Source organism: Odocoileus virginianus, chromosome 2 (assembly GCF_023699985.2).
Source record: "Odocoileus virginianus isolate 20LAN1187 ecotype Illinois chromosome 2, Ovbor_1.2, whole genome shotgun sequence".
Lineage (NCBI taxonomy): Eukaryota > Metazoa > Chordata > Mammalia > Artiodactyla > Cervidae > Odocoileus > Odocoileus virginianus.
This window is the reverse complement of record NC_069675.1, coordinates 97,529,526-97,544,147: the sequence shown is the minus strand read 5'-3', so window position 1 is coordinate 97,544,147 and position 14,622 is coordinate 97,529,526. Positions and strand designations below refer to the sequence as shown.

The 14,622-nt window shown below is 43.7% G+C and overlaps 1 protein-coding gene across 5 annotated transcripts in view; it reads left to right on the top strand.

The window, feature by feature from the left end:
- Positions 1 to 14,622, top strand: part of SETX (senataxin) — an 87,770-nt gene that overhangs the window by 23,144 nt on the left and 50,004 nt on the right. For all 5 annotated transcript variants that reach the window (XR_011483387.1, XM_070454885.1, XM_020910999.2 and 2 more), the window contains 2 exons: positions 7,487 to 7,697; positions 9,558 to 9,667. Coding sequence is in view for 4 of the 5 variants with exons in the window: in XM_070454885.1 (XP_070310986.1) it covers positions 7,487 to 7,697; positions 9,558 to 9,667 (321 nt within the window). In the remaining variant the exon portion in view is untranslated. The remainder of the gene's footprint in view (positions 1 to 7,486; positions 7,698 to 9,557; positions 9,668 to 14,622) is intronic.

Below are 14,622 nucleotides of genomic sequence, written 5' to 3'. Positions count from 1 at the left end.
TATTTCCTCCTCTTTTGTTTGACTTGGTGGGCTTTTTTCATGTTCCTTTAGCTGTTGGGTATTTCTCTGCCTTTTCATCATGTTTAGATTGCTGTGTCTGGAGTGGGCTTTCTGTATTCTTGTGGTTTGAGGTTCCTTTTTATTGTAGAGGTTTCACCCAGTGGGTGGGGTTGGACGATTGGTTTGTCAAGGTTTCCTGGTTAGGGAAGCTTGTGTCAGCGTTCTGGTGCGTGGAATTGGATTTCTTCTCTCTGGAGTGCAATGGAGTGTCCAGTAATGAGCTTTGCGATGGGTCTCTGTGTTAGGTGTGACTTTGGAGAGCCTGTATGTTGACACTCAGGTCTATGTTCCTGCGTTGCTAAAGAATTTGCGTGGTATGTCTTGTACTGGAGCTTATTGGCTCTTGGGTGGTGGTTGGTTTTGGTGTAGGTATGGAAGCTTTTGGATGGTCTCTTATTCCTTAATGTTCCGTGTGGTCAGGAGTTTTCTGGTTTTCTCAGGATTTGGGCTCAAGTCTCCCGCCTCTGGATTTCAGTTTTATTCTTCTAATAGTCTCAAGGCTTCTCCAACTATACAGTACTGATAATAAAACTTCTAGGTTAATGGTGAAAAGATTCTCCACCATGAGAGACAACCAGAGAGGTTCACAGAGTTACATGAAGAATAGGAGAGGGAGGAAGGAGATAGAGGTGAGCAGGAGGAGAAAAAGGGGACTCAAGAGGAGAGAGACAGATCTATGCAGTTATCTGTTCCCAAAGTGTTCTCTGTAGCCCAGACACCCACAAAGATTCACAGAGTTGGATTGGGAAGAGAAGGGGAATGGAGGAAGTAGAGGTGTTCTGAGGGAGAATAACAAAGATTGAAAATCTAGTGTAGAGGTTAAACTCTTTGAAATACAGTATTTAAAAACAAAAACACACAAAAAAATTTAGAACTGTATATGAAGTTCAGTTTAAAAATAGGGTTTCTCTCTCTCTCTTTTTTTTTTTTTGTGGCTATAGTGAAATGAAAGTGAAAGTTAAGGAATAATAGAGGAGTATTAGAGGACTCCAAAAGGAAATAGGAGAGAAAAACAAGAAAAAAAAAAAAAAAGAAAAGAAAAAAAAAAAAATTTTTTTTTCCCAAATAAAAAAATCGTAAAAATATATGAAAATGAAAGTTGAGGAGTAATGGGGGAGTAATAGGGAATTATAAAAGAAAATGAAAGAGAAAAAATAAAAAATTTTAAAAAAAAAAGGGAAAGAAAAAAAAATTTTTTTTTTTTTTTAAATTAAAAAAAAAAAAAAGTACATATATATCTAGGAATTTCTCTGAGGTTGTTGCGGTCAACGTAGGTTCAGTTCAATTTCAGATAGCTCCTCTTTCCAGCTTACACTTCTCGATATCTGTAGGCCCCTTCCCGGGTATTCGGTGTTACCTTCAGGGATTTTAATCTGTTGCACCGGTCCTTTCTGAAGCGGTTCCCTTTGTTTATTTGGCTTCTGTTTGCCGTCTCTTTGGTGTCTAATTTCCGCCCTGACACAGGCGGGCGGAGGTGATCTCTTATTTAGGTTCTCTAGTTCAGTTCAGTCCTGCTACGGGGAGGGCGGGGCGCTGCAGACAGACACCGCTCTGTGTGGATAGCGCTCACCGTGTTCCGGCCACACTGGATTTGCCCCGCTCACGGGTGTCTGTGCTTTCGCCGTCTACACTGCTCAGGCTCCCGGCTGCTCTATATGGAGCGGGCCCTGCGTTGAGTGCGGTTCCAGTTTTCGGGTACTCCACAAAAGCGCAGATTCGGTTGCTCCTGCGTTTTGTGCCTTCCCCGGCCTGGGCGGTTCAGGCAGCCAGAGGCTTGGGCGCACTCTTCGGGTGCAGCACGCCTTATCCCTCCGCGGCGAGCGGCCCAGGCAGCCAGAGGCTTGGGCGTATTCTCCCTAGGTGCGGCGTGCCTTTTCCCTCCTCGGCGAGCGGCCCAGGCAGCTAGAGGCTTGGGCGCCCTCTCTCCCCGGGTACGGCGCGCTTTTTCCCTCCTCGGCCCCAGCACGCACCGCCAGTCGGGTCTCAGGAAGTCTTTAGCTAGAACCCGGAGGCCTGTTTGCAGTGTGGGAGGGGGTGGCTTCTCAGGGGCTGAATTTGCCCTTTTCCCCTCCCCCCTGCCTCCTACCTCCAGCGGGGATGGGCCGGCTCTTCTCTGGAGATTCTCAGTCCCTTTGTTTTCCGAACCGCCGGCAGTGTGTTCGGGCCGGTTAATTTTGTCCCTTGCTATCCCACAGTTTAAAAAAGCTCCCTCCGATTGCTCTCAGGGTCTTCGGGCCGGACCTCACCCTAAGCAATGCCGCCGGCTCCTCTCCGTTCCGCCCCGCTTGTTGCTGGCGGGTACGGGCGTCTGGGGTACTTTTCTGCTGGGAGTTGCTTTTAGGCACGTAATCTGTGGGCCTTGTTTAATTTTTCCTCCCAGTTACAGTGCCGAAAACTTCCCCCAGTCCCACCAGTGAGAGGGTTTCCTGGTGATTGGAAACTTCCTCTATTAAGACTGCCTTCCCGGGACGGGTCTCCGTCCGTAGCTCTTTTGACTCCCTTATTATCGTTTATATTTTGTCCTACCTCCCTTCGAAGACAATGGGCTGCTTTTCTGGGCGCCTGATGTCCTCTGCTAGCGATCAGAAGTTCTTTTGTGAAATTTGCTCAGCATTCAAATGTTCTTTCGATGAATTTGTAGGAGAGAAAGTGGTCTCTCCGTCCTATTCCTCCACCATCTTGGCTCCCTCCCCCTCGTAGGTTTTTCACTTTCATCACTTTAAGAATGTCCTGCCATTCCCTTCTGGCCCGAAGAGTTTCTCTTGAAAGATAACTGTTATCCTTATGGGAATCCCCTTGTGTGTTATTTGTTGCTTTTCCCTTGGCTGCTTTTAATATTTGCTCTTTGTGTTTGGTCTTTGTTAGTTTGATTAATATGTGTCTTGGGTTGTTTTGCCTTGGGTTTATCCTGTTTGGGACTCTGGTTTTCTTGGACTGGGTGGCGATTTCCTTCCCTATTTTAGGGAGGTTTTTGACTATTAAGTTTTTTTCTCATGGCCTTTCTATTTGTCTTCTTTTGGGACACCTATGATTCGAATATTGGGGCATTTAGCTTTGTCCCAGAGGTCTCTGCGATTGTCCTCATTTCTTTTAATTCTGTTTTCTTCTCTGCTTCATTTATTTCCACCATTCTATCTTCTACCTCACTTATCCTCTCTTCTGTCGCTGTTATTCTCCTGTTGGTTCCCTCTAGAGTGCTTTTAATCTCAGTTATTGCATTGTTCATTGTTGACTGTTCTTTATTTCGTCTAAGTCCTTGTTAAACATTTCTTGCGTCTTCTACTCTGTGCCTCTAGTCTTATTTATCTGTAACTCCCCATTTTGCTTTCAGATCATCTTTGCTATCATTATTCTGAATTCTTTTTCAGGTAGACTGTCTGCTCTTTTGTTTGATTTAATGGGTTTTTATCATGTTCCTTTATCTGCTAAATATTTCTCTACCTTTCCATTTTGTTTAGATTGCTGTGTTCAGGGTGCCCTTTCTGCCGGCTGGAAGTTCGTGGTTCCTCTTAATTGTGGAGTTTGCTTCCTGTGGGTGGGTTTGGACTAGTGGCTTGTCAAGGTTTCCTGGTTGCGGGAGCTTGTGTCTGTCTTCTGGTGGGTGCAGCTGGAGGTCTTCTCTCTGGAGTGCAATGAAGTGTCCAGTAGGTGAGTTTTGGGTTGCCTATGGGTTCAGCATGGCTTTGGGAAGCCCATGTTTTAATGTTCAGGGTTGTGTTCCTGTTTTGCTGGAGAATTAGTGTGGTTTGTCTTGCACTGAAACTTTTTTGGCTTTTGGGTGGAGCTTGGTTTTAGTGTAGGTATGGAGAATTTTACGTGAGCTCTTGTCTATTAAAGTTCCCTGGAGTTAGGGGTTCTCTGATGTTTTAAAGTTTTGGAGTTAAGCCTACTGACTCTGGCTTTGGTCCTTTTCTTACAGTAACCTCAAGACTTCTCCAACCATACAGCACAGAAGATTAAACCCTTAGGTTAATGCTGAAACAATTCTCCATGGCCAGGAACACCGAGAGAGATACACAGAGTTATATAGAGAAGAGAATAGGGAGGAGGGAGTTAGGGGTGACCAGGAGGAGAAAAGGGGGAGTCAAAAGGAGAGAGGGCATTCTAGCCGGTAATCAAATCCCTTAGTGAAAATGGATACTGTAGATGAGATTCTTAAAGGTACAAAATTGATAACAAATACAAAGAAGCAAAGATTAAAAACCTAGTATAGAGTTAGAGTCTCAAAAAATGCAATATAAAAAATATAAAATCACAAAAATAAAAAAAAAACATATGGAATTTGATTTCTAAAAAAGAAATGCCCCAATATTCTAAATTTATAAAAAAAATTTTGGGGGGGTGGTAATAGTAGACTATAAAAATGAAAGTTAAAGGAGTAATAAAGAACTAAAAGTTTTAAAAAATTTAAAAAGTGGTAATAGTAAAAATATATCTAGGAATTTCTCTGGTGCTGTTGTGGGCACTGTGGGGTCAGTTCAGTGTCAGCTAGTCCTTTGTTCTGGCTTGTACTTGTTCCCAAGGTCTACAGGTACCCCTCAAATGCACTGTCTCAGTATTAACTGCAGGGTTTTAGTTTGTTGCACCTTTTTAGTTTGTTGTCACTTCCAGAGTGGTTCCCCCTTCTTTGTTTATTTTGGCTCCCTCTGTTCTCAGGTCTCTTCAGTGTCTAATTTCTGCCCTGACACAAGGGGGTGAAGGTGGCCACCTGTTCAGGCTCATTTGTGCAGATGTGTTGTGGGAGGGAGGGATACTGCAGCAAATACTGCTGGCATGTGCAGGGAGTGCTCGCATGGATGGACCGCACTGGGTTTGCCACAGCCCAAGACAGCGTGTCCTTCCTGTGTCCACACTGCTCAGGCTCCAGGATGCTCTGCAAGGGCGCTGTCCCGAGTGGGCCCTGCATTTTGTGCACGTCCCATGTCTGAGCTGCTTAGGTTCTTGGGGGCTCCACAAGGGCACAGACCCAGACGGGCTGTGTGTTTTGTTCGGGTGACCGGTGCTCAGCGAGTTCATGGTCTCAGGCGGGCCGTGCATCTCACCTCCCGGGTCCTGGCAGCTCAGTTTCCTGGGTGTGCTGCAAGAGCAGAGTCCAGGTGTGCTGTGTGTCTCCCCTGGGAGCTGATCAGGCTGTGACACTTCTGGCAGATGTCAGCCATACAGGATCCCAGGAAGATGTGGTTAGCAACTGGGAGCCTGCTCACAGTTTGGTGGAAGATGTGGACTCTGGGGCCGAGATTGAAACAGTCCCTTGCCTTCTGGCTCTGGCTGTTGCATGCCTCCCTCTCTGCCTCCAGAGGTGGAGGGCCCTGTATGGCAGCTGACTTGCTCTCCTTTGGTATTCGGCTTGCTCTCTTCTGGTATTTGCGCAATCCTTTGTTGGGTGAGCACACCAGGGGTCATCATGTAGTGTTAGAGCCTTTCGCGGGAAAGGTGTTTTTCTATTTTTTTGTCTCTCTGGCCATCCCATGGTTTGGATAGCTATCTCATATGAGCTCCTCATATTGTCTTCAGGACATTCAGGCCCAGTCCTTACCCTAAGGACCAGTGATGCAGCCTGTGCGTCCCTGCACAGTCCCCACTCAACTGGTGGCAGACGCGAGCGTCTGTGCCACTTCTCCATCTCCGCATATAGTTGCCGTTAGGCATGTATTCTGTGGGTTTGTTTTTTTTTTTTTCGCCCTTCCAGTTAGGTTGCCCTCTGAGATTCCAAAACTCCCCACAGACATGCATGTGAGAGGGTTTCCTACTGTGTGGAAACTTCTCCTCCTTCACGACTCCCTCCCCAGGATGGTCTCCATCCCTAAATCTTTTGTCTCTGATTTGTCTTTTACATTTTGTCCTACTTCCTCTCATAGAGATTGGGCTGCCTTTCTGGATGCCTGGTGTCCTCCGCCAGCGTTCAGAAGTTGTTTTGTGGAAGTTGCTTAACATTCAGATGATCTTTTGATAAATTTGTGGGGGAGAAAGTGGTCTCCCTGTCCTATTCCTCTGCCTTCTTGAGACCACTCCTCTCTATTTTTTTTTCTCAATTAAAACTAATTCCTTTATTAAATAAGCTTCATTTGGGAGCTGACCGCCACAGACCTTGGGAGAAAATGCATCTTGCTTTTGCAGAGATCAGCGTAGTTCAGCAATGCCCAAGCTCCTCTTTCAGAGAGGTGAACCTCAGCTTAGAAGAAGGGCTGAGGAGGCTTCCACACTGAAGGTGACATGGAAAAGACATAGTAATCACATGGGAGCCATTCCAGGAGCAAACCGAGTGCATGGCCACCTGCTGCTTCCCTGTGCCCTGCCAGGAGAGCGCTGTGAAGCAGAGGCATCTGGGTTCCAAAGTGGGCACCAGCAACACCTCCAAGGCAGACCTGAGGAACCTGAGGATGAGGTTCCAAAAGTAGTCCCTGCAGTGGCTAAGAGTCTGATCAGGAATAAAAGTAGACGGGGATGGGCGCATGGTGTGTGTGTGTGTTCAGTTGTGTCTGACTCTGCAACCCCATGGACTGTAGCCCACCAGGCTCCTCTGTCCATGGAATTTTCCAGGCAAAAATACTGGAGTGGGTTGCCATTTCCTTCTCCTCTCTTCATTTTTTTAATGGGTAGGTGGTATAAGTCAGTGAAGTGAAAGTGTTGGTTGCTCAGTCATCTCCTGACTCTTAACAATTCCGTGAACACATAACAGCTCCTCTGTCTATGGAATTCTCCAGGCAGGAATACTAGAGTGGGTAGCCCTTCCTTTCTCCAGGGAATCTTCCTGACCCAGGGACTGAACCGCAGTCTCCTGCATTGCAGGTGGATTCTTTACACTGAGCTACCAGGGAAGCCCCCAAAATCAGTAAGGACAAGCATGTTTTTTAGTCATAGTAACCAAAGTGAAACATACAATTTTAAATGTGTGGCTTTGAATATTTAGTTTATTACATGTATCTGATGGAAAATGGAGCATAGACCATGAAGATATGTGTAATACCACAAAGAGGAGAGGGAATGACTATGAACTTTGTCATGTACAGAATTCTCTAGCTACAAACCTAACTAGTGTCTTTATGCTAAAACTGATGTTTCGAGGTAGTTACCTATGGCTGGAACATAAAAGGGGAGTCACAGAAGGCCCATCTTATGCCTCAGCAAAGAAGCTCCACCTTCTCCTTTTCAACAGAGTGTAGTTGACAGAGATATAGCAGAACTCCACAAAAGCAATGTTTTAAACGTCTCATACTCAATGTGCTCATGTTCCTGTATCATAAAAGTCACTAAGCCACGTTTAGTGACTGTTTTCTTCAAATAAATCTAATATGTGGTGTTAGTACTTCTTTAAACTTAGGAATTTTTTTACTTACGAAAAGACTTTCTAGAAGGATCGTTGCATGCAGTATATTTTGTTGATCATAAGATACAGAGCACATGGTTCATTTTTCTTTTCCTGTAGGTTTTATGGGAATTAGAAACCTTACGTCTCATAAATCACTTTGAAAGATCCATGAAGGCAGAAATTGGAGATGATGATGAGTTATATATAGTAGACAACAACGGAGAGGCACAGCTGTTTGACTTCACTGGCCAAGACTTTGAAAATAAGCTTCGAGTTCCTCTTCTTGAAATACTGAAATATCCATATCTGCTTTTACATGAGCATGTCAGTGAGTATCATGGGTTTTCACAGTTGTATCAGTTTTAAGAATTGTAAGAATTTTGGTTATCTATATTGAAAACTCTGTTCCTTGAATGTATAATTAGGGTACTTAGTATTTTTTCCAAACATAGTAAAGTGAATTACACAGTGAATACCATATATATACCACATAGATGATTCTGCAGTTGCTAACATCTACCTCTCCTTGCTTTATCTGTCCATTTATTCATCTGTTCATTCAGTTAATTTTCATTCTTGGAATCTGTCTATAGCAGGGTTTCTCAGACCTGGCACTGTTGACATTTTGAACTGGATAATTCTTGGTGGGTGGGCCTGTAGGATGTTATAGGAACATCCCTGACCTCTCTCCACTAGATGTCAGTAGTGGCTTTCTCTTCCTTCTGTCCTGGTTGTGACCACCAAAAATAGTGGTGCCAAATGTCCCTTGGGAGTTGTGGGGTGGGGCCAGAGAGAGGCACAATTGCCAGGTTCAGAACCACTGGTCTGTAGTAGTTTTTAGTAATTACTATGACATAGCATATTATAACTGCCTAGATTTTGGTCCTTTGTATTTGCATTTCTTAATACAAATCTCTTGAAGACATTTTTATGATCTGTCAAATCTAACAAAACAAGAGTACCTTTAGGTACCTACTACTGTATCTAGGCCATGTTCAGATTTTTCCAGTAGTTGCAGAATTTTTTTTGGCAGGTTTATTTAAATTAGAGTGCAGTCAAGGACTTTGCATTGGTTCCATTTAGTTCGTGTTTCTTATGTCTCTTTTAATCCAGAATCATTTACTCTTACATCCATGCACACACATTGTTTTTCTTTTGCTGTAACTTTTGACTTGCTGAGGTCAAGTGGTTGCCCTGTAGAATAATGCACTTCCTAGATTTTTTTGATCGCTATCTTGTCATGTTATTTAACTTATTTCTCTATTCTATTTCAGTATACTGAAAAGTAGATCTAAAGATTTACTAGAGAAATCAGTTCTTCCTAAATAAATTCAAAATAGATTTTTAAAGTCATTTTTCAAGCGTTTATTAAACAGTACCATATCCAGAAAAGTATATAAGCTTAATTTTTCATTAAATTAAACACAATTGTGTAGCTGGGGTGTTGATGTTTTGTTTCTTGACCTGGATGACAGCTAACCACTCTCACTGTGATATTCTTTTGAGGCTTGATAAAATAGAGTTGGGTCATCTGATAAGATGCATGTGTAAGTCTGTTCAGTACACTTCTGAAAGTAACAAATTTCCATAAAGCAATGGGATTAGGATAGTGCTGGCACAGATAGACTGATGGAACAGTGTAGAGAGTCGAGAAGGAAACCAAGTGTATTTGTGGAATTTAGTTTTTGATGATGATAGTATTTCAACCAGTTGAGGAAATGGGGTACTCGGTAACTGAGAGCAGGACAAGATAGCCATTTGTGGACAGAGTTGTTACCACTCTGATACAAAATGAAGTTCACCTGGGGTCAACATGTAAAATGCTAGTGGAATTGGACTCTAACCCTACTTCTAAGAAAATGCCCTCTGGAGATAATTATGCCCCGTGTGAAAGAAGACGTTTGTACTAGTAAAGTCAGAGTCATTCATAGGAATATATTATAAATTACGTGATGACTACCATATATATGTATACCACAGTCTTTCGTGACTGCCACATATATACCAGTCAGTCTTTCAGAAGATTGAATACATTGTTCCTACATTTACACTGTTTTTTGCCTCAGTTTAAAAAAAAAATGAGAAACTTTTCATTTACTTACAGAGTAACTGAAGGAGCCAGATTTAGGAAATCTCATTAGGTTGGGAAGTTTTATCTTACATTTACTGCTTTATTTTTTCTATTTAGATGAATTATGTGTTGAAGCACTTTGCCGGATGGAACAAGCTAATTGCTCCTTTCAAGTTTTTGACAAACATCCAGGGATCTATTTATTTTTGGTTCATCCCAATGAAATGGTGAGTGTCAGTGACAGGCAGTAGAAGAGGATACCTTCTTTTGTACCAATAGATGACTGACTATAATAGAAGTTTTGGAGTGTACTTTGTGTAAAATATTTGCCAAAATTAATCTCTTGTTGTAAAATTACTGCAATTAAGGAGAGAGTGCTTTAGTGGGGGTGGGAGGGTCAAAGAAGAAGAGATTTAAGAGAGGAGGGAATCCTTCTGACAGGTGATGCTTCAGTTTAAAAGCCAGACTTCTTTTAATGTGTTGACCTGAGCTAATGAAGGACTGTTCTCTGTTGCTTTTCTTGCCAGCCTTCCCCACTCCAAGCACATGGAAATACTGCTTAAAACCTTTGAAATTATTTTGTTAGTGAATGAGGTTTTTAAAAGGTGATGGGGTAGGGGGAGGACACCTAGTTGCTAGGTGCTGGACAGGAGGAACGTAAGAATCAGAGCAGTAGGTAGAACAGAAGCAGAGAGCAACTCCAGAGTTTTGGAACCTGACGTTCAGCTGATGGCTGGGGTTTGCAGATTTATCTCATGTGGTGAGGCAGCCTGTGCTGTGGGTCTGTGCACTTTGGCCTCATGAGTTACAGTGTTAAGACAAAAGCTTTGCAGGGCAGCTCTGCTGATGGAGGACCAGTAAAGAGCCTTTAAGTGGCAAAGAAAGAACATGGTAATGGTGTTTCAAGAAAAATGGTGATGAATTTCAGTCTCTTCTGTGCTAAACCCTAACAATGATAGAAAAAATTCAAAACAGAGGAATTTGAAAAGCTATAATCACACAATTCAAGAAGTAAATGTTCCTTTGAACAGTAAGGGGGCACAAGCACAAAGTGATAAGCGGTGGAAAGTTGTAGGCCTGGCTGGCGTAGGTAGCAGGGGATTGAGTTTGTGCAGGATAATAGGAATTACAAGTATACTCGACGCTAGGGTAGACCCAGAGTCAAGGCCTCTGCTTAAATGAGTTGGGGCCTTCCTTCCTGTGAAGGAAGATTGACAGAAAGCACCACCAGCGGCTGTCTAGGACTGGCTTTCTTAAAGCTACAAACCAGTAGAGGAAGCTGGTCCAGCTGAGCAACCAGGACCTGGTCCTGCCATTGCAGGCTTCGGGACTGAGTCCTCAGGGCCAGGAGTGACTGGATTCTTCATTATAGGCTTATTTTACAGGTGAGGAAACTGAGTCAGGAGACTTATCCACAGTTACATAGTCTAGTTTGTGGTGACTGGGATTTGTGTACAGGCAACCTGACTCCATAAAGTAGCCTGTGGGAGAGGCCTCAGGTTGGGCGGTCATAGACCCAGGTGTGCATTCTGGGTGGATCATTTGCCAACTGTGGGACTTAGGGCAAGTCCCTCCCCTACTGGGATTCCCTGGTGGCTCAGCTGGTAAAGAATCTGCCTGCAATGCAGGAGACTTGAGTTTGATCCCTGGTTGGGGAAGAGTCCCCCTGGAGAAGGGAGTGGCAACCCACTCCAGTATTCTTGCCTGGAGGATTCCAGGGACAGAGGAGTCTGGTGGGCTACTGTCCATGGGGACACAAAAAGTTGGACACAACTGAGCGACTAACACTCAACCTGACTGTAGGGTCCTTATGCTTTTTTACAAATTTTATTTGGAAATAATTTAAAGCAAAATTCTCAGGAGTAAAAAAAGTAGCAAATATTCTGTATACTCTTTATCCATATTCACCAGGTGTTAACATTTCACTCTCTTTGCTCTATCTCTTGCTTTTAGTTAACTACAAAGCTTTTTTGTTCTCTGAACTATTTGAGAGTAGATTGCATATATCATGACCATTTACCTTTTAAGGTGTATATTTCATAAGAATAAGTATATTATCATAATATTATGAACTTCAGTGAACAGTGAATTTAATGTTGATACAGTAAGGCCTGTTTTCCAGTTGTGTCATATGATCCACTGTACTTAGTAGCATTTTCCCCCATACTCTTGAGATTATTTTGGTTAGCTTTCTGTGATTGTGGCTTTTCATTCTGGAATCTGAGGGATTGTAATTCTTGCTTCTTCTGTCTGCCCTCTGATGAATGAGGATAAGAGGCTTGTGCAAGCTTCCTGATGGAAGGGATTGGCTGAACTGGCTATGAGGAAAACTGCTCTGAGGGGCGGGACCATGCCCAGTAAATCTTTAATCCAATTGTCTGCTGATGGGTGGGGCTGTGCTCCCTCCCTGTGTTAATTGCTTGCCCTGAGGCAACCCAATCATGGAGTCTGTAGGCTCTGTAATGGGGCTGTGGGCTCTGAAGTAAAGTCAGTGAAGTCAGTCAGTTCTCAGTCATGTCCTAATCTTTGTGACCCCATGGACTGTAGCCTACTGGGCTCCTCTGTCCAGGCAAGAGGACTGGAGTGGGTTGCCATTTCCTTCTCCAGAGGATCTTTCCAACCCAGGGATCGAACCTGGGTCTCTCCCGCATCATAGGCAGATGCTTTACCATCTGGCTATTGGCAGCCTGCCCCCAAGAGGATTTATGCCAAGATGTGCCTCCCAGGTCTGCTGCTCCCAGTGCCCCTGCCTCTGTCGACCGACCCATGCCTTCACTGGAGACCCTCAAACATGCAAGGCATGTCTGGCTCAATCTCTTGTGGGGGTCATTGCTTCTTTCCCCTGGGCCCTGGTAAACACAGTGGTTTTTTTGTGCTCTTCAAGAGATCTTTTCCTCCAGGTCCTTGCCGAATGCCCAGGTTGGGAAGTCTGATGTGGGGCCTAGAACCTTTGCAACAGTGAGAGAACTTCGTTGATGTTAATTGTTCTCCAGTTTGTGGGTTGCCACCTGGTGAGATTGGGGTTTGATTTTAATGTGTTTGCAGCCCTCCTGCCATATCCTTGCAGCTTCTCCTTTGTCCTAGAAGTTTCTACAAGACCTTCTAGAACTAACACCCAAAAAAGATGTCCTTTTCATCATAGGGGACTGGAATGCAAAAGTAGGAAGTCAAGAAAAACCTGGACTAACAGGCAAGTTTGGTCTCGGAGTATAAAATGAAGCAGGGCAAAGGCTAAGAGTTTGGCCAAGAGAACACACTGGTCATAGCAAACACCCTCTTCTAACACCACAAGAAACTGCTCTACACATAGACACCATCAGATGGTCAATACCAAAATCATATTGATTATAAATAATGTCAGCAAATTTGGAAAACGCAGCAGTGGCCACAGGACTGGAAAAGCTGTTTTCATCCCAATCCCAAAGAAAAGTAATGCCAAACAATGCTCAAACTACCACACAATTGCACTCATCTCACACGCTAGTAAAGTAATGCTCAAAATTCGCCAAGCCAGGCTTTAGCAATATGTGAACTGTGAACTTCCAGCTGTTCAAGCTGGTTTTAGAAAAGGCAGAGGAACCAGAGATCAAATTGCCAACATCTGCTGGATCATTGAAAAAGCAAGAAAGTTCCAGAAAAACATCTATTTCTGCTTTCTTGACTATGCCAAAGCCTTTGACTGTGTGGATCACAATGAACTGTGGAAAATTCTGAAAGAGATGGGTATACCAGATCACCTGACCTGCCTCTTGAGAAACCTGTATGCAGGTCAGGAAGCAACAGTTAGAACTGGACATGGAACAACAGACTGGTTCCAAATAGGAAAAGGAGTACGTTAAGGCTGTATATTGTCACCCTGCTTATTTAACTTACATGCAGAGTACATCATGAGAAACACCGGGCTGGAGGAAGTGGAAGCAGGAATCAAGATTGCCGGGAGAAATATCAATTACCTCAGATATGCAGATGACACCACCCTTGTGGCAGAAAGGGCAGAAGAACTAAAGAGCCTCTTGATGAAAGTGAAAGAAGAGAGTGAAAAAGTTGGCTTAAAGCTCAACATTCAGAAAGCTAATATCATGGCATCCTGTCCAATCACTTCATGAGCAATAGATGGGGAAACAGTAGAAACAGTGGCTGACTTTATTTTTTGGGCTCCAAAATCACTACAGATGGTGTTTGCAGCCATGAAATTAAAAGACACTTGCTCCTTGGAAGGAAAGTTACGACCAACCTAGACAGCATATTAAAAAGCAGAGACATTGCTTTGCCAACAGAGGTTCATCTTGTCAAGGCTACGGTTTTTCCAGTGGTCATGTATGGATATGAGAGTTGGACTGTGAAGAAAGCTGAGCACCGAAAAATTGATGCTTTTGAACTGTGGTGTTGGAGAAGACTCTTGAGAGTTCCTTGGACTGCACGGAGATCCAACCAGTCCATCCTAAAGGAGATCAGTCCTGAGAGTCCATTGGAAGGACTGATATTGAAGCTGAAGCTCCAATACTTTGGCCACCTGATGTGGAGAGCTGACTCATTTGAAGAGACCCTGATGCTGGGAAAGATTGAGGGTAGGAGGAGAAGGGGACGACAGAGGACAAGATGGTTGGATGACATCACTGACACAGTGGACATGGGTTTGGGTGGACTCTGGGAGTTTATGATGGACAGGGAGGCCTGGTGTGCTGCGGTTCATGGGGTCACAAAGAGTCGGACATGACTGAGCGACTGAACTGATAGATATTCCTTGCTGCCAAAGTTGGAGAAGCTCTATACGATCAGCAAAAACAAGACCTGGAGTTTACTGTGGTTCAGACCATGACTCCTTATTCCAAAACTCAGGCTTAAATTGAAGAAAGTAGGGGAAACCTCTTGGCCATTCAAATATTGTGGTTATGATGATACAGTAGAGGTGATGAATAGATTCAAGGGATTAGATCTGGTAGACTGAAAAACTATGGAAGGAGGTTTGTAGCATTGAGTAGGAAGTAGTGACTAAAACCATCCCAAAGAAAAATGCAAGAAGGCAAAGTGTTTGTTGGGGGTGGCCTTTACAAATAACAGAAAAGAAGTGAAAGGCAAAGGAGAAAAGGAAAGATAAACCCAGCAGATTGCAGAGTTCCAGAGAACATTCAGGAGACAAGACAGTTTTAAGTGAAAAGTGCAAGGAAATAGAGAAAAACAA